Source organism: Cottoperca gobio, chromosome 18 (assembly GCF_900634415.1).
Source record: "Cottoperca gobio chromosome 18, fCotGob3.1, whole genome shotgun sequence".
Classification (NCBI taxonomy): Eukaryota; Metazoa; Chordata; class Actinopteri; order Perciformes; family Bovichtidae; genus Cottoperca; species Cottoperca gobio.
This window is the reverse complement of record NC_041372.1, coordinates 3,168,262-3,193,867: the sequence shown is the minus strand read 5'-3', so window position 1 is coordinate 3,193,867 and position 25,606 is coordinate 3,168,262. Positions and strand designations below refer to the sequence as shown.

At 43.1% G+C, this 25,606-nt stretch overlaps 1 protein-coding gene and 2 non-coding genes across 5 annotated transcripts in view; all 3 read right to left on the bottom strand.

The window, feature by feature from the left end:
- The window catches only part of LOC115023905 (sperm-associated antigen 17-like), a 28,629-nt gene extending 24,702 nt beyond the window's left edge, over positions 1-3,927 (bottom strand). For all 3 annotated transcript variants that reach the window (XM_029455259.1, XM_029455260.1, XM_029455261.1), the window contains exons 1-8: positions 3,699-3,927; positions 2,505-2,648; positions 2,075-2,134; positions 1,802-1,930; positions 1,438-1,615; positions 1,063-1,257; positions 546-730; positions 41-184 (exon numbers count right to left, since the gene is read on the bottom strand). In XM_029455259.1, coding sequence (XP_029311119.1) covers positions 41-184; positions 546-730; positions 1,063-1,257; positions 1,438-1,615; positions 1,802-1,930; positions 2,075-2,134; positions 2,505-2,648; positions 3,699-3,809 — 1,146 coding nt within the window. In that variant the 5' untranslated portion in view covers positions 3,810-3,927. The remainder of the gene's footprint in view (positions 1-40; positions 185-545; positions 731-1,062; positions 1,258-1,437; positions 1,616-1,801; positions 1,931-2,074; positions 2,135-2,504; positions 2,649-3,698) is intronic.
- A 9,097-nt stretch (positions 3,928-13,024) lies between these two features.
- Positions 13,025-13,095, bottom strand: trnag-gcc (transfer RNA glycine (anticodon GCC)). Its single transcript has one exon. It is a non-coding gene; the product is annotated as a tRNA-Gly (tRNA).
- Positions 13,096-14,605: 1,510 nt separating this feature from the next.
- trnag-gcc (transfer RNA glycine (anticodon GCC)) lies at positions 14,606-14,676 on the bottom strand. The gene has a single exon. It is a non-coding gene; the product is annotated as a tRNA-Gly (tRNA).
- Between the last annotated feature and the right edge of the window lie 10,930 nt (positions 14,677-25,606).

The window sequence follows — 25,606 nt, the reverse complement described above, 5'->3', positions numbered from 1 at the left end:
TTATACTGACTGACATGCATGTATGTGTGTATATGTGTACCTCTGTAGGCTGTGGATCCAACAGAACAGTGGGTACAATGAAGAGTTGGATGTTGTCCAGGTAGTGCTGATATTGCCTGCGCCAGTCCAAACAGTCATAGATGAGATTGGCCACACCCTCAAAGATTCGGCTTCCCATCTCCAGCTGGACACACAGTGCACCCACAGACACACAGATTAGGATTCAAATTCAAAAGCTGAATGATAAGCAAATATAACAAGGCTGAGACGGTGAGAAAGACAGATAGAGAAGGACCTTAAGAATGATCAAAAAATGTAATATCAAAAGGTTTATTATAATCTTTAATATTCTATACAACTAACTCAACAATAAGATAAAGAGGGCAGAATTTCAAACCTTCTAAATCTTGGTCTGACCAAACATTAAACTCCCAAACCCACAATATGCACACAGACCTGTTCCAACATACAGTGCAAGATCAGAGGTACAGAGCAGCTTCAATGAGAACACATGTATGAAACTAATATCTGTCGGCACAACTCACCTGAGCCTCAGGGTCCTGTGTTTGGAAGGCAGGCCAGAGACCTGGGACAGTGTAGCTGAGCTGAACCACATCATGGAGCTTGGACTCATGTGGCCTGCTGTCCAACACCGGTCTCAGACCGGACCAGAATACATCCAACTTCCTGGCCTGCAGAGCCAACTCTACATGACCATGAACCTCTGCTTCTGGCACACACAAAGGAAGGGGTGATGTAATGTTAATAACAACATACACTAAATATAAAAAATAAGGTTATCGAGTGCTGCAGGGATGACATATTTATGTAGACCAACCCTGTCCCACTGTCCCTGAAGACTCATTCATCCACTTGTTAGCGACTGCCTTTTTTAAGACATGTAAATATATTATGACATATTTTATGATGTAGAACAAAACGTGAACATCTCTTTAACTTGCCACCTTATTTGAGACATCTAACCAAAAACCCATTGACTTTAAGAAAAGGGAACCAGAAGTGCAAACATGCTAACTCACTCTGCAGCACTCTACACTTTACCTGCATCCAAAATCGGAGGTGCGCTCAGACTCTGCTCATGGCCCCCACAGGGGGGGTTTTCCTGCTGGCCCTCCGAACACAATTTAATGACATTGTCTACATGTACACCTATGGCATCAAGCGCTCCGATCAGGTGGGGCTGGAAGAATCCCAGTATCAGCACGTAGTGTTGAGGACCATCCTGTGGTTCGTCATCTAAGCCCAGACACACAGAGAATTCATCCAATACATACACAGACACAATCCATTCTATACATATACTGTAGAAGTAGGTGGGAGCCAAAGTAGTTTTGTTCATTAACAGTATTTCTCACTATTTTAGTTTTTATGAAGCCTCCACAAACACACACAGTTGGTTTTAATTTGAGTTTTTACCTATGAACTTTGGAGGCTCAACATCATCCCTGCGTTTTAACTTGGTCTTCTTCTCCTTGGAAGGTCCCACAGGTGAGGACGGACACTTTCCCTTTTTGTCAGAGACTTTGGCCCCTCCTTTGTCCTTGCTGGCAGAAGGAGGACCGGCCTTTTCCTTCTCCTCCTCGGCCTTAAACAGCTGTGGACAAAATCCCATTAACTCTTCCTCTATAGCCTGTATTACATTGATTCAAAAGTTCACTTCAATGCAAAACAATTCATGGTATTAACAATACTGCAGTGACGGGAAATCCACTTCAGTTCATGACTGTTACTAAATTAAAATAATAAACACAAAGACTCGCATATATGAAAATACCCTCACCTGCTCGGTTTCCCTCCTCTGCTGATCATGGGCTTTGATCTGTAGCAGCTGGAACTTCAGTATATTTGCCATCAGGTCACAAGGAATCTCCTCTCCTGCATCCAGCAGCACCTTAGCAGGCTCTGTAACCTACTCCAGACACAAAGTCAGCACAGAAACACACATGAGCATGAAGAATAAAGCACACAAACACCCAGGGTTTCTTTTAGACAATCAGAAGACACCGATAGACTGACGCACAGCATATTAAAATCTCCTATTCCCAATGCCCACCTCATAGAACATGGGGACGTCATCATGCCGTTTTGCTTTGAGATTCCCCAGTTCATGGATCTGTAATAAGGTCGGACAGGAAAACATTTTCATTTGACAAAATACAAGGTATTAGAGTTGCACGCACACCATTTTGTGGTATCTCATTCAGTAGATGACAAAGAATACTCATGAATTATTTAATAAAATATGAGATCTGAGAGAAAACAGATAATTGTGAAATACTCAATACATGAAGATATTTAGATTTTAAAGATGTGAAAGCTACATGGACACTCAAGAGGTTAGTCAGAGTGCAGTGTATTTCATATGAATTAGTAAACTACATTAGTTTGTATAGTAACATTTTAAGTACTGTAGTGACAGCGATAATAGCTCTACAAATATACAGGAGACACTATTAATAGAACTTGAATCAAACTAAGACTACCTTGGTAAGGGTGCTATCCCAGGTCAACAAGTTGAAAAGTTTGCGTTGTGGTTTCTTTATGGCCAAAGACAAAGCCTGGGTCAGCTCATCCTCCTCCTCGGGACTATTCCCGACCACCAAAGACACACAGGCTTGCCATGACTCCTGAGAAGGGCATTGGAGAACACCAGGATAATATAATAATACATCAACAACCAACTGATTTCACATCACTGCTTCTCCTTGTTTCCATTACAGATAATTGACAGGTGGATTTAAAATGTAGCTAGTCCATCCATCCATCCATCGTCTACAGCTTATCCGGGGTCGGCCTCGCGGGGGCAGCAGCTCCAGTAAGGAACCCCAAACTTCCCTTCTCCGGGCCACATCCGCCAGCTCCGACTGGGGGAACCCGAGGCGTTCCCAGGCCAATGAGGAGATATATCTCTCCGCAGAGTCCTGGGTCTTCCCCAGGGGTCTAGCTAGTATTTGCGGTTTTACTGGAGATATATTTGTTCACTCCCAACTTTATTGAGAAAATGTATAACGTTACATCTTCCAATTGTTCTTATAAAAGTTGCAGTAAATATATTTCATAGTATAAAAAAGATCAATTAAATTGTAAAACAAATAACAAATGTACGGAAAGTGTCCGTGTACTGAAGAGTAATCTGTTTTCCTGTCAAAAGCCTTTATGGTCATCTAAACATTTTGAGTAATTAGGAATGTATAAATAATCTAATAGTTTTTTCCAATATTACATTTTTTAACTTGAGAGAAGATAACCTCAATAACAAACGAGACTTCCGGTTAGGACGTCTTACCTTCAAAGTAAAAGCTCCAACGTTTACTGCGTTTTATGCAATTTATACGTCTAATTATGGTGACAAATGCCACAGAAAGTATGTTTGGCAACACGTTTCACCAAATAACCTAGTGACGGTGTTAACGTTACTGAAAGTGTCTCTCAAGAAGCAAATTGAAGGATAACACCCCCATTTTAAATCCCTTCTTGTACCTGAAATAAAGAGCTATTGACATTAAACATTGTAACGTAAACGTTAGCTAGCTAGCTACTGCCAACCGGTAAAAGTGAGCTAACTACCGCGTGTAGCCAAGTAATACGACCTCTGTAAGTTTCACTTTGTGTAAGGAAAGAGAAATAAGTTCACATATAAGTTAAAGTGAAGAAAGAAGTGAGTGAAGTGAACAAACCTCTTCAAACGGTGCTCTGGTGAGTCCAGCCTCCCAGTTCTTACTGACAACTGCGGCTCCAGAAGCGTTGGGCTTTTTGTCTGAGACCCTTTTAGCTGCTTTTGGTGGCATTTGCACTCAGTGACACTGATCTACATTAAAAAGAACACAGACAATTGAAAATAGTCTTTAAAATATCAGGGCACTACTTTAACTAAGCTCGGTAAAAACTGCCAGTTAGTTAACCGTCGGCCAGCGTCGCCTGGTGCTTGTGTTGCCCCTGGCAACAGCAAGGACACGAGAGTAAAGCTTCCCAAAGGGATAAATGACTTTCTGGAAACTTTCAAAACAAAAGCATTTTGCGTTACAAATGAGCAACACACATTACAAAGATTTACATTTAAAATTTAAACTCATTGAATTAATTTCGAACACTTAAAAAAAAAGGTAAAAGAAACAAAACATGAACAGTTAAAGTATATCAAACTCTCAATGTACATATTCTCATATAACCTACAACTTAAACAAACTACATAAATAAATAGTATATGTCCGAAAAAGGAGATGGAAGTATACATTTATATGTAGGCCTATATATTATGTACAACCCATATATCCACACAGTGTCAATCAGAAATACTTATTTATCTCACCTTCATCCAACCACATCCACAAGTCAAAAAAGTAAAACACATAATTATCTGTAGAGACTATCCCTTATCAACAATGAAATCATTTAATTTAAATGGAAAGCATTTTTTGTGGGTAACATGTCAAGCATTCCTTTCTTCCACTAGATGGCAGTGGGATCTCTGGGCTGCAAAACATTGATCCCCAAATAATGGTAAGAGTTTACACAATATGTCACTATTTCACATCAATTGAACTTATTATTATTGTAAGAGAGTAATTCATAAATTGCAACCATTTGGCAACCAAAACGTAATCAATTCTTAACTAAAACCAAAACTTCAGCCACAACATAGTGATTGACATTATGAAAGACAGCTGGTTTGATATTAGTGCCAGAATCAGTGAAGAAATGAAGCAGAGCATCCTGAGAATGGCAATATGGAAAACATACAATTCAGTGTCCTTTTATATGTACATGGATGATAAAAGTGTTGTTGGCAACACTGTATAAACACTGTAGTGACACCTAAATAACGCTCCGTCCACACGGCTGCGAATAGCATAGCAACATCTCAAAATATCCTTATTTGTTTAGAAATACACTGCTGTTCATCATGTGTCCTGTCGTGTTCAAATTTGGAGTCGGAGTTCGAACGTTGAATTGATCTAATAAACTTCTTGTTTAACAAAGCATTTATTAATATGATAAGACAAGCATGGAAAATACTCAGCTGAGGGCTATTCTGTTTCACTGTTCGACAGAACTTTCAAGCTGTTGCTCTGAATCACTAAATCAAATACATATAAATCAATAAACGGCTTCAACCTGTTATGATCTTGGTTTCTGTTTCCTGTTTTATTTTGAAATGTTCCCTTCCCCTTGTGTCATGTCTGGTATTACTTCCTGCCCCTGTGTTTTCTGCCTTTCTCCCCAGGTGTGTCTCGTTCCCTTCATTAGTTTCCTCTTGTGTATTTGCCTTTCTCTCCCAGCTGTGTCTCGTTCCCTCGTTTAGTGTCTGTGTGTATATATCCCTGTCTGTCCCAGTGTTCCTGGTGAGTTCGTCATCTAAGTGTCACCCCTGTTGTTGGTGTCTCCTCGTGCGCTGCTCCTTGTGTCTTCCTGGTTTGTGTTTTCAGTTTTATTTGTTACTTTGTATTATTTGGGTCCTCACCTTTTCCTCACCTTGACAGTACGAACTCACCAAGAATGGACCCAGCAGTGCTTGATGATGAGGATTATTTTTGTCTGTATGTCGCATTAATATGTCTTTTGCGTCAATGGAAGGAAGCCGCCTGTAGAAAGGACCAACAGGTCCTTCATCGACAGGCCCGTGGGGAGGTGGCTGAAAGGCCTTGGTGGAGGAGTCTTCTGCCTGAGGAGATGAGGGATTTCCTCAACCTCGCAGATCGGTTTGCCTTCCACCGTTCCTCCTATTCCAGCACCAGACCCATTTCTGGGTACCTGCCTAGCCCGGGAAGGACCTCTGTGTGCGCAAAAGGCTTCTAGGTCCCTGAGGAGGAGATTTGGCCGTGCTAGCCACCGTCATTCCAACTCCCAGTTCACCATTCCTGCAGCTGGGGCGCCGCAGCCCCCTGTTTCTGCTGCCGGGCCGCGACAGCCTCAAGTTCCCGCTGCGGGGCCGCCGCAGCCCCCTGTTTCCGCTGCTGGGCCGCGACAGCCTCAAGTTCCCGCTGCCGGGCCGGGACAGTTCCCTGTTTCTGCTGCCGGACCTCCACAGATCACCATTCCAGCTGCCGGACCTCCACAGACCTCCGTTCCCGCTGCCGGACCTCCGCAGACCCCAGTCCCTGCGTTCTCCTGGCCCCTCGAGACCCCAGTCCCTGCGTTCTCCTGGTTCCTCGAGACTCCAGCCCCTGTGCTCCCTCTGTCCCTTGAGACCCCAGCCCCTGTGCTCCCTCTGTCCCTCGAGACCCCAGTCCCTGCGTTCTCCTGGTTCCTCGAGACCCCAGTCCCTGCGTTCTCCTGGTTCCTCGAGACCCCAGTCCCTGCGTTCTCCTGGTTCCTTGAGACCCCAGCCCCTGTGCTCCCTCCGTTCCTCGAAACCCCAACCCGTGTTCCCTCCGTTCCTCGAGACTCCAGCCCCTGTGCTCCCTCCGTTCCTCGAGACCCCAGCCCCTGTGCTCCCTCCGTCCCTCGAGACCCCAGCCCCTGTGCTCCCTCAGTCCCTCGAGACCCCAGCCCCTGTGCTCCCTCAGTCCCTCGAGACCCCAGCCCCTGTGCTCCCTCAGTCCCTCGAGACCCCAGCCCCTGTGCTCCCTCAGTCCCTCGAGACCCCAGCCCCTGTGCTCTCTCAGTGCCTCGAGACCCCAGCCCCTGTGCTCCCTCAGTGCCTCGAGACTCAGCCCCTGTGCTCCCTCAGTGCCTCGAGACCCCAGCCCCTGTGCTCCCTCTGTCCCTCGAGACCCCAGCCCCTGTGCTCCCTCTGTCCCTCGAGACCCCAGCCCCTGTGCTCCCTGCAATCCCTTTGCCTCCCCAGACCCCAGAGGTCCCTTTGCTCCCCTCTCCTATCGATGTCCCTTCGCTCCCCTCTCCTCGGGAGAGTGCGGGTCTCTGCTCTGACTGCAGCTGCTAGGAGACTGACCGCCTGTGAGAGCTTTGGGACGACGGAGGGTTCAACACAGCTAAATACAAAGAAAATTACGAAGCATTGCAGCAACTCTCACGTGAAGAGCCGCCGTCTTGGTTGTGTATACCAACATGGTTGACTTCCGGGTTGGGAAATAAGTGTGACGTCACATGCACACGATCTATAGTGTGTGGCTCCTCCCACCATAGTATATTCCCCTCCGATAAAAGAAATTAGTGGAGCTTGGGTTAGGGCTGGATTTTGGTATTAATCAGGGCCACAGGCGAAACAAATATGCAAAACGTAGCTTTGCATATTTACACTATTCCACTTTTTACTGCCATACTTGGAAAGTGCGTATAATTGTTTCACAGTTGCGTATGTAATGTTCGAGAAAAAACGGTATTTCCGGATATTTGGCAGCTGCATGTCGCCTCCAATCGCCTGAGCAAGCAGCAGTTTGACGACATGATCACAATGCAAAACAACCGGGAGACGTCTGAGAGGAATACGAATATTGAGCAGCAAATTGAAGACCAGATGGAGGTGAAGCAGATGAAAGAGCAGATCCAGCAGAAATCTTTGATACGAAAAAGCCTCTCTCTCATATGCTCAAAGAGAGACTTCACGCATGCTGTTGAGAGAAAAAAAGAAACTCCAAGAGAGTGAGAAAGCTGGCAGGTAAAATACAACTAAATGGAGAAGTTTACAAAGGACCTGGCAGAGAGAACTTGAGCTGGGAGATGAAGCAGACTGAAGATGTTGAACAACAAGTTTTCATTTGATTTGATTTAGAGAACATAAAAAAAAATGTATGAGCAGGACAAGAAAAAGAAGCCGGAGAGGGGTTATTTGAGCTGGCTTGAAAGGAGAATTAACTGTCCCTGGACAGCAGGGGAAGCAGCCGCACAGCCCGCTCCTCCTTCGGCCAGCCATACGCAGCTGCCGTACCCTCGACGATGTCGAGGAAGGCCTCTGGGTCGTCTTCGACATCTTTTTTTGAAGACCGATCGGCAGCGGACGGGCCGGAGGGCTTCCTGGATTGCCCGCCTGGGTGGACGAGCACTGCAGCAGCTCCTGCAGGAGCCCCAGCGGGCTCTGCGACGTTCCCTCCTCTGTCATGTCCCTGTTCAGGCGCCAGTTGTGGACTACTCCTGTCCAGTCAGGTAATCCGTGATTTGAAAACGGAGAATCTCTCCATCACATGGTCACAGAAGCCTCAGTCGTGCTGTTGACCAAAACAGCTGGAATCCAAGAGATTGAGAAAACCTGGCAGAGCAAATACAATGCTTTGGAGGAGTCTGCACAGAACCTGAAAGAGGAAAACTCTGAAGGGAGGATGAAGCACACTGAAAACTGCACGTTGTTGAGGAGCAAGCTCTCAATGTACTCAAACATGATGACGAACGGAGATTTAGAAATCCAACACATTGAGGAAGCCTGGCAGCTCAAACACAACGCAATGGAGCAGTCTGCAAAGGACCTGGCAGAGAAAAACAACTTGAGCTGGGAAATTAAGCAGACTGAACACCAGAAGTTGCTCAACCAATTGGAGGAACAGGTCCAACAGAGGGACGCTGAAATCCAACATCTAAAAATGGATAAAGAAGCTCTCGCTCAGACGCTCACAGAGAACTCTAACATGTTGGTGAGCAACAACACTGAACTCCAAGAGAGTGTTAAAGCCTGGCAGTTGAAATACAATGCAATGGAGAAGTACTTCAGAAATGACGTGGCAGAGAGAAAACAGAGCTGGGAGCGTACTGTCAATCGACTGGAGTTTCAAGCAAGAGATTTGGAGCTGAGTGTAGCCACTAAAGAAGAGAGCTGGCATTTACAAGAAAGGCAAGTCCAGGCAGAAGAGACAGAACTGGAGGATCTCTGTCTCAACATGAAGAAGAAGAGCAGAGGTTTCTTTTCCCGCAAAAAGATGGAGGCAAGAGATGTAGAGTTGGAGAACATGAAACACAAAATGCATGAACAGGACAGGAGAAAGAAAGGAAATTAAGAAATGTCCACCCTTCCTCCCTCCCCCTGTCCATCCTTCCTCCCTCCCCCTCTACCTCCACCCTCTTAATCAGTTTTCCAAAAAGGTTTGCCCACAGGAGCCATATGTATCTGTTATGGACAATATAGGAAGAAACGTCATTTTAAAATGACTTAGTATATTGGAAAGCTAAATCAATTAAATACTTGGGTATAAACATAACCAAACATTTAACAGAACTGTACCACAGCAACTATGAATGTATTGATAAAGAAATAAGGAAAGATTTTGAAAAATGTTTTACTGATAGGATAAGTACAGTGAAAATGAACATTCTCCCACGCTTGTTATATTTATTTCAATCCTTCCCGTGAATATACCACAGGTCCAGTTCCATAGTTGGGATAAACTAATATCAAGATTTATATGGGGGGGGGGGAGGGGGGTAAAAGACCTAAGATAAGATATACCACACTCCAATTGCCTAAAGAAAAAGGGGGACTGGCTCTCCCGAACCTAAAGGAATACTTTCATGCAGCACAACTACGTCCTCTCATTTACTGGTGCAGCTCTGATTATATAGCTCTCTGGAAAGACATTGAAGTGTTTGCATCTGGGTCCCCAATTCAACCACTCATAGGGCAAAGAAAAATACCTCCCCATATTAAAGAAAAGAGAGACTTAGACCCAATCACAACATTTATATTAGATATATGGTATTCCATTATTAAACAATTGAAAGTGGGAAGGGAACTTGGACTATTACACTGGATAGCTTATGACAAAGGATTCAAAGCAGGTAGCTCCGACTGTAGATTCAAACAATGGACAGAAAAAGGTTTAACAGCCGTACGCAGTTATCCATAAGGGAGAACTGAGAAGCTTTCAAGACATGAAAAACTGTTTTGATCTAGAAAAACAAGACTTATTCAGATATATGCAAATGAGGGATTACTATACAAAAAGGGTTAGAAAAAAAGAAGAAGTACATCCTGTTGTACGAGCTTATCATGATACTATTTCCAAAGTTGTGTCAACCCTGTACTATTGTTTGATGGAAGCTAAAAAGGATTCAACTACTTCCAACAAATCCAGGAGATTGAGGAAGACACGAATGAGCTAGAGGAGAAGTTCACAAAGGACCTGGCTGAGAAACAACAGAGCTGGGAGCATACAGTCAAACTGTTGGAGACGCAAGCAAAAAAGATGGAGGTGAACCTATTAAAAAAAGAAGAGAGCTGGCGTACACAAGAAAGGAAAGTGCAGGAGGAGAAGACAGAACTGGAGGATATCTGTCTGATCAGGAAGAGGAAGAGCAGAGGTTTCTTTTCCCGTAAGAAGATCGAGACAAGAAATACAGAGTTAGAGAACATAAAACGCAAAATCTCTGAGCAGGACAAGAAAATGAAAGAGAAGCTTGATAGGGAAAGGAAAGCAAATGTGGAGAAGCCGGAGAAGATGGAGAAGGGTTATTTGAGCTGGCATCAAAGGAACTTGATCTACGGACAGGATGAGGCTGATAGATGGTCATCTGCTAGTTCCCTCTAACTAAACCCCTCCTCTATCTACGTCCTCCATCTACCTCACCCCCTCCCTCTATCCACCCTTCCTTCCTCACCCTGTCCATGCTTCCTCCCTCACCCTCCACCTCCACCCTCTTAATCATTTTTCCGAAAGGGTTTTCCCCTGGTGCTCAGGTTCGCCCACATACACAACCACAACCAAAACCAATCATTTGTTATGCACACTATAACAAAAAACAAACTGTAAAACTTTGAATTCATATTTCTGTACGGGTCTTTTTCTTTTCTTCAGGTACTTAGTTTCGACCGCATTATCTATATATTGGCATTTCTTATGCACAATTTAAAAAACAACTTAATTTCAAACAAAAATTGAAGTTTAATCATATTTCTCTCCAGGTTTTTCTATTTTCTTCTCATATTTTCAGCTATTGATTGGACGCTGCAGCTGATCGGACTGATCGACACATCACTGGAGTTTCATACCTGAGTGAAGACAGATAACAGAAACCCCAAACTGGTGTAGCGTACGTGCGACAGGTGGGGGGGGTGCGTGGCGCAAATGTCTTTTAGTTCACCCCTCTCCTTTCCTCCACTCTGTCTCTGACTGTAGGTGTGTCGTCGCCCTTCGCGAAGTACAGCGGAGCAAGGAATGTGAATGCGCAAAGAAAAAACAAAAATGTTTTAATTGCTTCATCTACAATTTTGTGACCCCCCCCCCCCCCTGCAGTACCGCGGACTGTGTCGCAGACTGTGTAATAAACTATATGTGAGCTAAAGTCACAACATCACAGTAATTGAATTACCTTTAGTCTGTAGGTTATTAAGCTGTTGTTTAGCGTACAATAGTGGGTTGTCCCAGGGGATTACTGTGGGCTTCTGTTGCTGTGCTGGTTCCAGTGTTCCCCTTTGGTCCAGCCTGATAAAAGTGACCCTTTGTTTCTGACCATCTGTGCAGTAGTGTTGTAGCTGCTGTTTGATTGCCATCCAGCAGGAGTTGCTGTTTCTCTGCTGAGCTACAGAGTTGATCAGCTCCCACACTGGAAACCGCCTCATCATGGACAACTCCACCTCTGCTGGATCAAAACCCTGCACCGCCTAGGAGGGACACACACAAATACTAAGTATACAAACACATTACTAATATAATTTATCTCAGACTAGGGCCAAGATTACATAAACTACAAAGTAGGTTTTCAACCAAAATGGAATATTGCACATGAACATTAATCAAATATACACATTGCAGACAAAAACATAATGTACTTGCATTGACCTCCCTCAAGCGCAGTGCCCTCTCATTATGGTGTCTGATAACCTGAGGGTGCTCACACTTCTTCTGCGTCTCCTCTGCTCCAAACTTCTGCACTAGCCTCTGACACAAAAGAGAATACAGCAGAGACGAATGAGGGAATCATTTCATGCTGTAAAGAGTGTGTCCTCTGGAGTCATAGTGTGCAAAACACATTCACACCATCATCCCAAAATATACCACACAGAGTAACTTGTCCCTGTGTACCCAGAGGGTTTCAGTACAGTAAAGGTTACATTTTGTTTGGTGAATAGTCATTTATTTTTAAGAATCTTTAGTATGTTAGCTAAACTGTGATTATAGCGCCATCTGCTGGACTTATATTGTATTTGTGGCCCAGATATGCTCCCACACAATGAACAGAACATTTTCTCAAAAACAATACCACAGACTCAGACATGAAGGGAATGAAAAACACTGCCCGTTTCATGGCTCTAGTATTGAAGTGTTTCACTGACAAGAACTTCCATGGTGCCTAAAAACATGAAAACAAACGCCACATCTTGATTCTTCCCGACTATTACAAACCTTTTACATTTTACAGTATTGGTTTTCTACTGTGAGCTGTACAGACTGGCCTTTTACTGAACGCTGAAGTAAATCAACCCGACCACCAAACATTTGTTTTATAAGTATAATTCTGGTTTTAAACTAAGTGATGCCTTTTTGGCACTTTACACTAGAGACGTTTCACTCGCTGTGTACCTACTCACTGCAGTGGTAAAACCTTCCACTTGATTCTATCACACGCAGGTTTCTGGATTGTCTCTCGTGTCACATCCCTGGTGTCAGTTCACTTTGTAATTCAATTCAAAGCGACACTAGTCTGTCCTTGTAATGTTGGTGCTGATGTATTCATCACTCGATATTCATACAAATTATACCCATTCCTACTTTTCCAAACTTCCAAACTTCCCCTTCTTCCTAAACATTTAGGCCAGCAATGCTGCGTCAGCTTTTCAGCGTCCATTTCATAGAAATGGCCTTCTCTAGTTTGCATTGCATCTCTCTAACCGTCTGTTTGTTTCTGTCTCACAAGCATTTTAGCCTCCAAGCTGTGTGCTTAGCTCTCTTACTCTCTCCCTATTTTCCCCTCGTCCATTCCTACACTCATGAAAGCAAGCACTCCCCTAGCCACGTAACATTTTAAGCCCACCCTACTCTCTGTGTGTTGCAGTGACAGAACTCTCAACGTGACAGTGGAGTTGGCACTGATTGGCTTTTGTGCTGCAAGTGATTGGCTAAGCCCGGCCCATTGAAACACAAACCTGTCATTTCACTCCATCCTTCGTAAAAGGTTATGATGCATTGGCCGGGAATCGAACCCGGGCCTCCCGCGTGGCAGGCGAGAATTCTACCACTGAACCACCAATGCTACATATATAGAGATTTATGTCATGTAAATTTTTCAAAGGAAATAGTGAAAGTATATGACTAAATAGTACATTTCTTGAAGGGATGCCCTTTTTGGAGTATGTCCACTATACCTTCTGGTCTTCTTCATTTTGTGCAGTAGTCAGCAAGCTTTTTAACATGTGGCTTCTCTCCTCTTCGGTGTGGACACATTTCTAGTGTGTGCCTTGATCCAACGTTTTAAGTTAGACATTATGTCAATCTTATGACAGCTTATTAGGGCCATTATAGGAAGAAACAAAAACACCAGGGGAGGGGGCAATATCCAGAGAAATGATGAGGGTCAGTGAATATCTTTGGGTTTTGGACTGTTGGTCGAACAAAACGGGACATTTGAAGATGTCGCTTATGAAGGTTAACAAAGCTGTAGGAATACATTTAGGACGTGTATTTATTGTTGTCCTGTTAAATATAAGTTTCAGCATTTATTTAGGATTTATTCATTTATATCCATATGTATTCTTTTTATTTATTTATGTATACCTTTTTCTACGCATCTATTAATTCTTGTATATATATTTCTAAATGTATTTATTGATACTGTGTCATTTTCTGTCCTACATACTTGCGATCATTGACCACACAAAGTGAAATTAACATGGCTACATGTAAACCTCTGCGATGTCGTCATTTTGACAGGAAACTGAATATGATTAGCAGTAGATTAATCAAGAATGAAAATAAACATTAGTTGCAGCCCTAGTGTGTAGTTATACTGACTGACATGCATGTATGTGTGTATATGTGTACCTCTGTAGGCTGTGGATCCAACAGAACAGTGGGTACAATGAAGAGTTGGATGTTGTCCAGGTAGCGCTGATATTGCCTGCGCCAGTCCAAACAGTCATAGATGAGATTGGCCACACCCTCAAAGATTCGGCTTCCCATCTCCAGCTGGACACACAGTGCACCCACAGACACACAGATTAGGATTCAAATTCAAAAGCTGAATGATAAGCAAATATAACAAGGCTGAGACGGTGAGAAAGACAGATAGAGAAGGACCTTAAGAATGATCAAAAAATGTAATATCAAAAGGTTTATTATAATCTTTAATATTCTATACAACTAACTCAACAATAAGATAAAGAGGGCAGAATTTCAAACCTTCTAAATCTTGGTCTGACCAAACATTAAACTCCCAAACCCACAATATGCACACAGACCTGTTCCAACATACAGTGCAAGATCAGAGGTACAGAGCAGCTTCAATGAGAACACATGTATGTGCTTAGCTCTCTTACTCTCTCCCTATTTTCCCCTCGTCCATTCCTACACTCATGAAAGCAAGCACTCCCCCAGCCACGTAACATTTTAAGCCCAACCTACTCTCTGTGTGTTGCAGTGACAGAACTCTCAACGTGACAGTGGAGTTGGCACTGATTGGCTCTTGTGCTGCAAGTGATTGGCTAAGCCCGGCCCATTGAAACACAAACCAGTCATTTCACCCCATCCTTCGTAAAAGGTTATGATGCATTGGCCGGGAATCGAACCCGGGCCTCCCGCGTGGCAGGCGAGAATTCTACCACTGAACCACCAATGCTACATATACAGAGCTTTATGTCATGTAAATTTTTCAAAGGAAATAGTGAAAGTATATGATTAAATAGTACATTTCTTGAAGGGATGAACTTTTGGAGTATGTCCACTATACCTTCTGGTCTTCTTCATTTTGTGCAGTAGTCGGCAAGCTTTTGAACATGTGGCTTCTCTCCTCTTCGGTCAATGGCCCAGGCCAATGAGGAGATATATCTCTCCGCATTTTGAAACATAAACATTTTGAGTAAATTAGGAATCTATAAATAATCTAATAGTTGTTTTCAATATTAATTTTTTTTAACTTTAACTTGAACTTTTAACAAATAAGACTTCCGGTTAGGACGTCTTACCTTCAAAGTAAAAGCTCCAACGTTTACTGCGTTTTATGCAATTTATACGTCTAATTATGGTAATTATGCTAATTATGGTGACAAATGCCACAAATGGCAACACGTTTTACAAAATAACCTAGTGACGTTGTTAACGTTACTGAAAGTGTCTCTCAAGAAGCAAATTGAAGGATAAAACCCCCATTTTAAATCCCTTCTTGTACCTGAAATAAAGAGCTATTGACATTAAACATTGTAACGTAAACGTTAGCTAGCTAGCTACTGCCAACGTGCGAAAGTGAGCTAACTATCGCGTGTAGCCAAGTAATACGAGCTCTGTAAGTTTCACTTTGTGTAAGGAAAGAGAAATAAGTTCACATATAAGTTAAAGTGAAGAAAGAAGTGAGTGAAGTGAACAAACCTCTTCAAACGGTGCTCTGGTGAGTCCAGCCTCCCAGTTCTTACTGACAACTGCGGCTCCAGAAGCGTTGAGCTTTTTGTCTGAGACCCCTTTAGCTGCTTTTGGTGGCATTTGCACTCAGTGACACTTATTTACATTAAAAAAGGACACAGACAATTTAAAATAGTCTTTAAAATATCAGGGGCACTACTTTAACTAAGCTAGGTAAAAACTGCCAGTTAGTTAACCGTCGGCCAGCGTCGCCTGGTGCTTGTGTTGCCCCTGGCAACAGTAAGGACACGAGAGTAAAGCTTCCCAAAGGGATAAATGACTTTCTGTAAACTTTCAAAACAAAAGCATTTTGCGTTACAAATGAGCAACACACATTACAAAGATTTAGATTTAAAATTTAAACTCATTGAATTCATTTCGAACACTTAAAAAAATCAGTCTTTCAAAAACTCGTGAAAGATGATCAAGTACTCAAGTTGTGTGCAGACACATTCACTTCGAGAGGCGTGAGCCTCGCTGAAATAGAGAACCTCGGCAGCCAAGCGATGACCGTTATATTTGGTGGGGAGAGCACATGTTCTCTGGCAGCATATTCAACAAAAAGGTCTCTGCTGCTAAATATTTCGTTACACCTTAACGTCTTCCCCCAACGGAATCTGCCACCAAGTTTCATTGTCTCCGAGTTTACTACCAGGTCATGGTTTGGATGGGGATGGAGAGTAACCTTGATCCTCTGGACTGGGGCTGGGGACTTGAAGACGATCGATACGTACCCATTATGACTACCATGAATGCTGCACCAGACAATCTTCTGAAAATTATACACTGCAACTGCACCACAGCTTGTGGTATGCCCCGTTGCAGCTGCCGAAAGAATGGGCTTCCATGTAAGTCTGCATGTGGATCGTGCCAAGTGACGTGTTGTGACAATACGTTAAATCAAGTCTCTGAGGAACTAGAGGACAGTGATGAGGACTGAACTGAGGCAGTGTAACGGACATAACATTACAGATGAAGTTTCAAATTCAAAGATCATTGCCTTTGAGATAGGGGATATATTATATATGGGCAATTTATTGATTTTATGTCCCAAATATAATGACACTCTAGTGGTGTCGTATTTTCTAGTGTTTTTGTACATTACAGTTTGAGTTCAACTATTAGTAGCCAGTCGGTTCAGTTTGGAACTTGGGTGTAAAGTTAAAATGCATAAATGAGCCTGACAGTCTGCTTTGACTTCAGTGTTTCAAAAAGCATTCTTTTATTATCAAAATTGTTTAGTTTTTTCTTCTAATCCGAGCTTTTGTTGCTAAACCACAATTTTAAATTGTAAATTTTGCAGATGAATGTAAAACAATGTTCACATCAACATGTTTGAGAGGGACATACTGTGGGTACACTTTAGTTAAAGACACCAGCCACTTTGCTGATGCTTCTGTGTTTCCAGATGCATTGAATGTGTTGAGCTGCCCTAAACTCGGCTGAGCTTGATGAATGGGAGACTGAAAGTTAGGTCTTTGGGGGCCATACTGTAGCTTGTTGTGTAAGGCTGTGTTTAGGGCTGCGGATGTTTTAAGACTGAATGTCTTGTGAAAATGCTGCTGTCATGGTGTGGGATTCTAACATTAAGGGAATGTGAATGCCTTAAATGTTATAGAAATGTAAATGTGTTTCACTTGGAGCTATGGATTTGTGTGTTTAGTGTAAATGTGTTTTATTTTTATACCCCCTCCCCCAGACACACCCTTTCAATGCCGAGCCTTTATAGATTATTAAAAGGATGGTTCACCCAAATGTAAAAGCTTCTTTGATTTTTATCTACTTTGTTAACTTGTGCAAAGAAGTTACTGGAGGTCCAGCTAGTAATTTCATGGTGAATTCCATACAGTGCTTTTTTTAATGCCATTTGAACTTCCTGTTGAAGGAAACTAGGTTTGCAAAACTAACTTTGTGGCTGGTAGCTGAAATCATTTATTGGCCAGACAGGTTTCTTACCAGCCAAGAATAATACATTTGCTTTTTACTCCTGTAATTATCTATTATTACTATTTAGCATGTCATCTTGGTCTCAATCAACATTATAGTGAGTGCAGTAATAATAGTAACTAACTATGTAGACATATTATTTCAACAGTTTCAACACTAAAGTGTAACACATTTGAATTGACAGATTCAATGCCTTAAATGCAAGAACATTTTTTTATTGAGATGTTCAAGAATACAAGAAACAATACAATATAATACAATACAATACAATACTATAGAGGGCAGAGCACCTCACACAGTGACATAGTGAACTTCTAGTGATGTTGTGGCAGTTGGGTGTAGTAACGGAGCTGTGCTCCGGAGAGTCGGGATTAACTGGGCTGGATATCAGACTGAGTGCAGTAGTCAGTGTAATGGTCTCCTGGTCGGGACCTCTTGGTTGGTCCGGGTGACAAGGAGGACACTGTGCTAATCCAATGCGGAGTTGAGTGAAGAGGGAAAAGGCAATAAACTGTGGCTTGAGAATTCTCTGGTCTGTCGGTCCTTGTTCAGGCGCCGATTATGGAAGTCCCCTGTCCACAGTTGGCTGGCTGTGGACAGGAGAGTGGCTCCTGAACACGGGACTGACGGAAGAGAGAATCCCTCGGCGTCTTCAGGCAAACTGAAACAATTCACTTGCTGCACTTCACCTGTCGCTCCGTCACTCGACTCTGCTCTGGATCAGCCCAACGTTGCTCCTCGTAACCAGACCGAGCCTCTACTAAAGATCAAATCAATCAAATCAAATCAAATTTATTTGTATAGCCCAATATCACAAATTCTACATTTGTCTCAGTGAGCTTTACAGACTGTACAGGTTACGACACACTCTGTCCTTAGACCCTCGCATCGCACAAGGAAAAACTTCCTAAAAGAAACCCCAAAATTAAAGGGGGAAAAATGGAAGAAACCTTGGGGAGAGCAACTGAGGAGGGATCCCTCTCCCAGGACGGACAGACGTGCAATAGATGTCGTGTGTACAGAATAAACAACATAGTACCAATACAACATTTGACAGAAATTATGTTGTGTTGAAAAAGACAAAGACAAAACAAGGTTCCCAGCATGCATTGTGGCACTGACTACTTGATTCTGTCCAGGGGTCTTAACCCCAGCTAAACCGCTCTCCAGCAGACGCCGTTGTGACCACAGACATCATATTTGTTCTTTACGTCAAGTGAGGTGAGGGTCTACACACTCTACGCACTAGTCTACACAGCCGCAGCCGCAGCTGCAGAATGTTCTTTTGGCCCATGAGAGGAAGCGCTTGAAGAAGTTTTTCTTTTTGTTGCTCTTCTCCCGCTCTTGCTTCGTGTCGTCTGAAAATCAAAAGGACATTTTAATGCTTCTGCTGTCCATGTTAGAATCAACAACAATGTGAGAGACCTTAACAATTCAGACAGTGGGGGTGAGCATTCTTTTACCATCTGTGGAGGCAGTGACTGCAGGGTGCTCCTCTTCCACGCTACATTCCTCAGGTGAGCTTTCAGGTGGAGTGGCTACTCTCTCTACCTCCATGGGGGGATCCACTGGACTGTCGTTGGAAAGGACAGCCAATGGGCTGGAAACATGCATACAGTTATTATACGGTTCCCTTATCTGCTCTAATGATGGCCCCTCTTCTCTATTCTCTCCTCTATCTGACATTGTTAAAGGTAATCATCTCACCTAGCTTCACGTGGCTGCACGTTCTCCTCAGTCCACGGCGTGCAGCATTCAGGTGGTGCTGGCTGCACCATGATGACACCAGGAGGGAGAGTTGGTGATGTTGGTTCCCAAGTTGTGCTTGTGTTATCCATGCTGTGGAATTAAGATACATGCAGTTAATCAAAGGTTGTTTCATCCCAGCTGAGGAGGAACTCATCCATCTGTTACTTTTCTTTGAAAAGAGATAAATGTAGCCAACTAAATGAAATAACATGCTAATGATGATTAGGGTTAGGGTCGAAACTCTGCTGCAAGTCGGAACCAAATCCAAAATTTGAGGTGGAGGGGGCTCACTTTAAGTTCCCTGGGGGGATCCACTGGACTATTTTTTTAGAAAGGACAGCCAATGGGCTGAAAACATACAAACAGTTATTATACGGTTCCCTTATCTGCTCTAATGATGGCCCCTCTTCTCTATTCTCTCCTCTATCTGACATTGTTAAAGGAAATCATCTCACCAAGCTTCACGTGGCTGCACGGTCTCCTCATCCCAGCAGCTAACGAGTCTCCATGGTGCTGGCTGCACCTTCATGACACCAGGAGGGAGAGTTGATGAAGTTGGTTCATCAAGTGGCTGCATGGTCTCCTCATCCCACCAGCTAACGAGTCTACATGGTGCTGGCTGCACCTTCATGACACCAGGAGGGAGAGTTGGTGAAGTTGGTGAAGTTGGTTCATCATGTGGCTGCACGGTCTCCTCATCCCAGCAGCTAACGAGTCTACATGGTGCTGGCTGCACCTTCATGACACCAGGAGGGAGAGTTGGTGAAGTTCGTGCAGCACGTGGCTGCACCTTCTCCTCATCCCACCACCTAATGGTTTTAGGTTTTGCTCTCTTCACCAACATGACACCATGAGGGAGAGTTGGTGAGGTTGGTGCAGCACGCGGCTGCTCTTTCTCCTCATCCCACCAGCTAACGGTTTTTGGTGTTGCTCTCTTCACCAACATGATACCATGAGGGAGAGTTGGTGAGGTTCGTGCAGCACGTGGCTGCTCCTTCTCCTCATCCCACCAGCTAACGGTTTTTGGTGTTGCTCTCTTCACCAACATGATACCATGAGGGAGAGTTGGTGAAGTTGGTTCATCACGTGGCTGCATGGTCTCCTCATCCCACCAGCTAACGGTTTTTGGTGTTGCTCTCTTCACCAACATGATACCATGAGGGAGAGTTGGTGAGGTTGGTGTAGCACGTGGCTGCACGTTCTCCTCATCCCACCACCTAACAGTTTTTGGTGTCGCTCTCTTCACCAACATGATACCATGAGGGAGAGCTGGTGAAGTTGGTTCATCACGTGGCTGCATGGTCTCCTCATCCCACCAGCTAACGAGTCTACATGGTGCTGGCTGCACCTTCATGACACCAGGAGGGAGAGTTGGTGAAGTTGGTTCACAAGTTGAGCTTGTGTCTCTCATGCTGTGGAATTAAGATACATGCAGTTAATCAAAGGTTGTTTCATCCCAGCTGAGAAGGAACTCATCCATCTGTTACTTTTCTTTGAAAAGAGATAAATGTAGCCAACTAAATGAAATAACATGCTAATGATCATTAGGGTTAGGGTCGAAACTCGGCTCCAAGTATGAGATGGTATACACTTCCAGTCTCCTGAGTGATTAGATACTTACACAGCTAACAGACATATTTAGCATTATGAAAATAAGTTATCTAGGGTGTTCACAAACATTAGTTGATGTTAGCTGTTCATGTAAACACATCTGCATATTGTACATTGTAAATTTGACACATCAAGTTCTCACACACTTTCTACATGAGGGAGAAATAAACAGGGACTTACCTGAATCACAGGAGATTTGTTCAATCAGTTGAAGTGATCAGTTGAGTTTGTTAAGAAGTTTGTGGAGTTGAGAAGTAATGATGTTCTCTGTCCGATCGTCCAAGTTAAAGTGACAAATGGGCACAAGCAGCCTGAACTTGTGATAGGAGTTCTAGAATTGTATGTCATAGCTCATTCTAATGTCCTGTTCTAAAGTTCCGATGCCTTTGTAGTAATACACATAGTTCCAAATTATGCTAATGAGGTATTCATTCAAATTTAAAAAATATGAATTCCAGTTACTTAAGTTACTTTTCTCAACCTTCAGAACAGCTGTCCAACTCATTTGAGTTCAGGGGCCACATGCAGTAAAATCACAGCACAATAACCTGTAAATAATGAAAATAAATGTCCCTTTGCTTTAGTGCATACGAGTACATTCTGAAAATGTTCACATTTAATGAACTATCTTTTTACAAAACGTTATGAACAACCTGACATTTCTTAAGAAAAATAAGTTCAATGTCAACAATATTATGCCTCAGTTTATCATTTACACATTACAACTTTCAGATCACAGTGTAGCTACTAAACATTTAGTCACAGCTGTCTGGAACTGAACAATATAATATTTTACTTTATGATCAAAACAACTTGTCAAGATCTAGAAATTATTTTAAGTTTACATTCATTGCCACATCTGTGTAGTAATCCTGCCAGCTGAACTGACAGCACACATACAAACTAAAGTGGGAACTATTAAGGAGGAAGGTTCATTTATCCCCCGGCCTTGTAAATGTATAAATAAATAAATACATAAAAGTTGTTGCTCTTTTGTACTGAAGCTTCTGACTGACATTATTGCACAATGTTCAATGTCTTTAAATATCCATCCATCCATCGTTTACCGCTTGTCCGGGGTCGGGTCGCGGGGGCAGCAGCTCCAGTAAGGAACTACTCCGAGTCTCTCCCGGATGGCTGAGCTTCTCACCCTATCTCTAAGGGAGACGCCACCCGTCTGAGAAAACCCATTTCGGCCGCTTGTACCCGCGATCTCGTTCTTTAAATATTTCCTCTGTAAATATTAATTTTCTCAGAACTATATTCTTTAGGGTGCAAAAGTGTCTGAAGCAGCATTTTACATTAAGTAGGCTTACTCACTGTTTAATTTGCTCTTGAAACTTGGCATCTTTTAGCCGTCACAAGTGCATCACTATCAGGCGTCAAATCCTGAGTAGCAGCCAGGATGTCATTTAAGTCGTCCCAAACATGCACAAAACTTTTGCAGCAAGTCCTGTCAATTTGGGGTGCCCTGGCAAGAGATACTGATAAAAGGTGTCCAAGCCCGCCGAGGCAAATTTCTGGTTCAAATCTGAATGGCACTGCAAGTTGATTACTTCAAGTTGAAGGATGTTGAGGGGCAGATCAGAAGCCTTGACTGTGAATGGCGAGCGAAAAACTGCAAATTCTGTCAAGTTCACCAAAGACCTGAAACCGTTGCTCCAACTACCGCAGCTATACCATAATCTTGTCTTTGTACCGATTCATGTACATCATGTATATGTATTAACTCCAGTCGCACGCACATCTTTTAGACGAGGAGAATGAGCAGAGTCACCACTTGACATTTGCTTCTCCCACAAAGTCATCTTCAACTTGAACGTGCGTATGCTGTCATAATACTGTGTGACAACTTTTTTGTGACACTTTGTAAAGTCATCCCGCGGGCCGGATTAGACCCTCTGGCGGGCTGGTTTTGGCCCGCGGGTTATATGTTTGACACCCCTGAACTATAGAGTCTTGAATAACTCGATGCTTTTGGCACTATTTAATTTTGTCAGTCCTTATCAATATTAATATTTTATTGATCCCATCTGCTCCTGCAGGGCTGTTGGGAAACAGTCGGGTATAAGCCGTCGTTTGTGCTCAGGCACTGTAGCTCTTTATATAAGCACATCAGCTGCTCGTGGTGCGAACCTGCAGAGTTTGTGTGACATTTCTCTCACTCTTTAAAAGAGGGGTCTCCATAGTGATTTCCCGGGACTCGAGATAAACGAGATTGAGGTGAACTGAAGATTGTGGCACTTGTGTGGGACATCTAGGCTTGTGACCTTTTTCAGCCTCTCATCTTTGTAAACTCATTGTTTGAGGCTAAAGTAAGTAGGCTATTTATATAATGGTGTACTACATGTTGATTTGTTTTACCAGGAACAGTACACTCACATCATTCATGCACAAACAATTGAACAGGGTCACATGGTTACTGTAGTTCAGGGGTCTCCGAGTACTAAAAGTGCTATCAGTGTTTCCCCTACCATTGTCTGTGCCCCCCCAACAGAACCCTGCGCCCCCCTCTGATTTTTTAAATGTATTATTCACAACTCACTTTTCACATTGAACAGGTGCTCTTTTATTAAATAAACTAAACGTTTATGTTATTTATCTAATGTATGTGCACATTTCTGTGTCTACTGCAGGGGTGTCAAACTCAAGGCCACCATTATATCCGGCCCGTGAGAAAATATCATATTTCTATCATAACTGTCCCACCGGTTTTGGTAATTAAATCAATGCATGGTACAACCACGGGAAAATACATATTTAAGGAAGTATCTAAATGTGTGAATGAAATGAAACTGCCCCGGGACAAACCATACCTGTCAACCCTCCCGTTTTCCCCGGGATTATCCCGTATTTTTCCTTCTATCCCGCTGTCCTCACGTTTAAATATTTTCCCGTAATTATCCTGTATTTTAACCTTTCAAAAATAAAAATAGGCCTAATTTAAAAAAGGGTAAAGTGGCTTCCGGCAGAGCAGGTGGCAGTATTATGTTTATGTTTAGCTGAAAAACGTTATCCGCCAGTAAACACACAGAAGAAGAAAACGGGAACAATAACACAGAAGAAGACGACAACATATGATGAGAGTCACAGTGAACGGGAGATAGATGGAGACGCAGCTGTACCTGCCAAACAAGTTCAAACTTTATGCAAGTAACTAAACAAATGAGAGGAGACCTTCTCTTATTTATTAAAAGCAGAGTCGGACAAACTCGTGCTTTTTGTAAAGTGTGTCATTCAGATTTAGTTTTGCACACGGCGGAATAAGCGATGTTCGCCTGCACGAAAAATCGTCCGAGCACAAGCACGAGGCACAAAAACATCCACTGTCAATGACTTCATGTGTGACAAGAACTGTGTCGGAGGAAGACCAAGTGACCAAAGCTGAGGGAAAGATGTCGCTGCTTTGCGCTAAAAATAATGTAGTTGTTTTTTTTCATTGTGCGATGCGAGGGTCTAAGGACAGAGGGTGTCGTATCCTGTAGTCTGTAAAGTACACTGAGACAAATGTATAATTTGTGATATTGGGCTATATAAATACATTTGATTTGATTCAGCTAGCCTTGAGGCAGGCAAAGTCTGCAACCTATGTTTACAACAAGTCCCTTGCAGATGCTAGGGACTCCCACACTGAATAAAATGTATATGCAATTAAAATACATACCGGTACATCTTATAAACATGTCTGTACAAGTAATACATACAGCCCTATCAGCCAGCAGAACGTAGCATTGAAGTGTTACCTCCACAGTGAACAGTAATTAAGCTGCTGGATATTGGGTGTATAGTTTTAAATCTCTTAAAAAGTATTCCTTTGTGTGCGTGTTTCTTGTGTCAGGTTGTGCCGACCCCCATGACTCCACGCTCCAAGAAGAAATCTGTGCTTGAGGAACGCCCACCAGACCACGGTAGAACCTGTCTCTTTCATCAGGCTTTTTCGGCACATGTGTAAGTGTTTGAATTACTCAAGACTAAGATAACAAACCAACCTTCTTTCCTTTGTGTCCTCTCTACTTTGTGGACAGAGACCAAGCAGCCTCCTCCCTCTACAGATGTGGACCTGCGTTACTATGGCAGCCTACTCGACCTGGTTCCCCCTGAAGCCTGCTCTGTGCCTCTAATCATGCACTGTATGCTGCAGCAGGTGTGTGTGTGTGTGTGTGTGTGTGTGTGTGTGTGTGTGTGTGTGTGTGTGTGTGTGTGTGTGCGTGCGTGTGTGTGCGTGAGACCGAGATTTAGAAGGTTTGAAATTGACCTTCATCATTTCTCTGGATATTGCCCCCTCCTCTGGTGTTTTTGTTTCTTCCTATAATGGCCCTAATAAGCTGTCATAAGATTGACATAATGTCTAACTTAAAACGTTGGATCAAGGCACACACTAGAAATGTGCACTTTTTGTACCCTGAAATGACATATCCAGATGTCGTGTAATATGAATATTGTTCAGTGTTTCTGCCCCTTTTGATTTAGGCTGAGATGATGTTACATTTTTACTTATTGGTCTTGTTTGTCTGGTTTAATGCTTTTTCCCCATTTCTTGTGTGTTTAGGTGGAGATTTCAACAGAGCAGTATTTGTCATGTGCGACTGAGGAGCCCAAACTTCACGATGGTCCCGGGTTAGACTTTGAGCTGGTCAGCTTCACGCTCCAAAAGCTTCCTGCCTCTGGTCCACACCGAAGAGGAGAGAAGCCACATGTTAAAAAGCTTGCTGACTACTGCACAAAATGAAGAAGACCAGAAGGTATAGTGGACATACTCCAAAAAGGGCATCCCTTCAAGAAATGTGCTACTTAGTCATATACTTTCACTATTTCCTTTCAAAAATTTACATGACATAAAGCTCTGT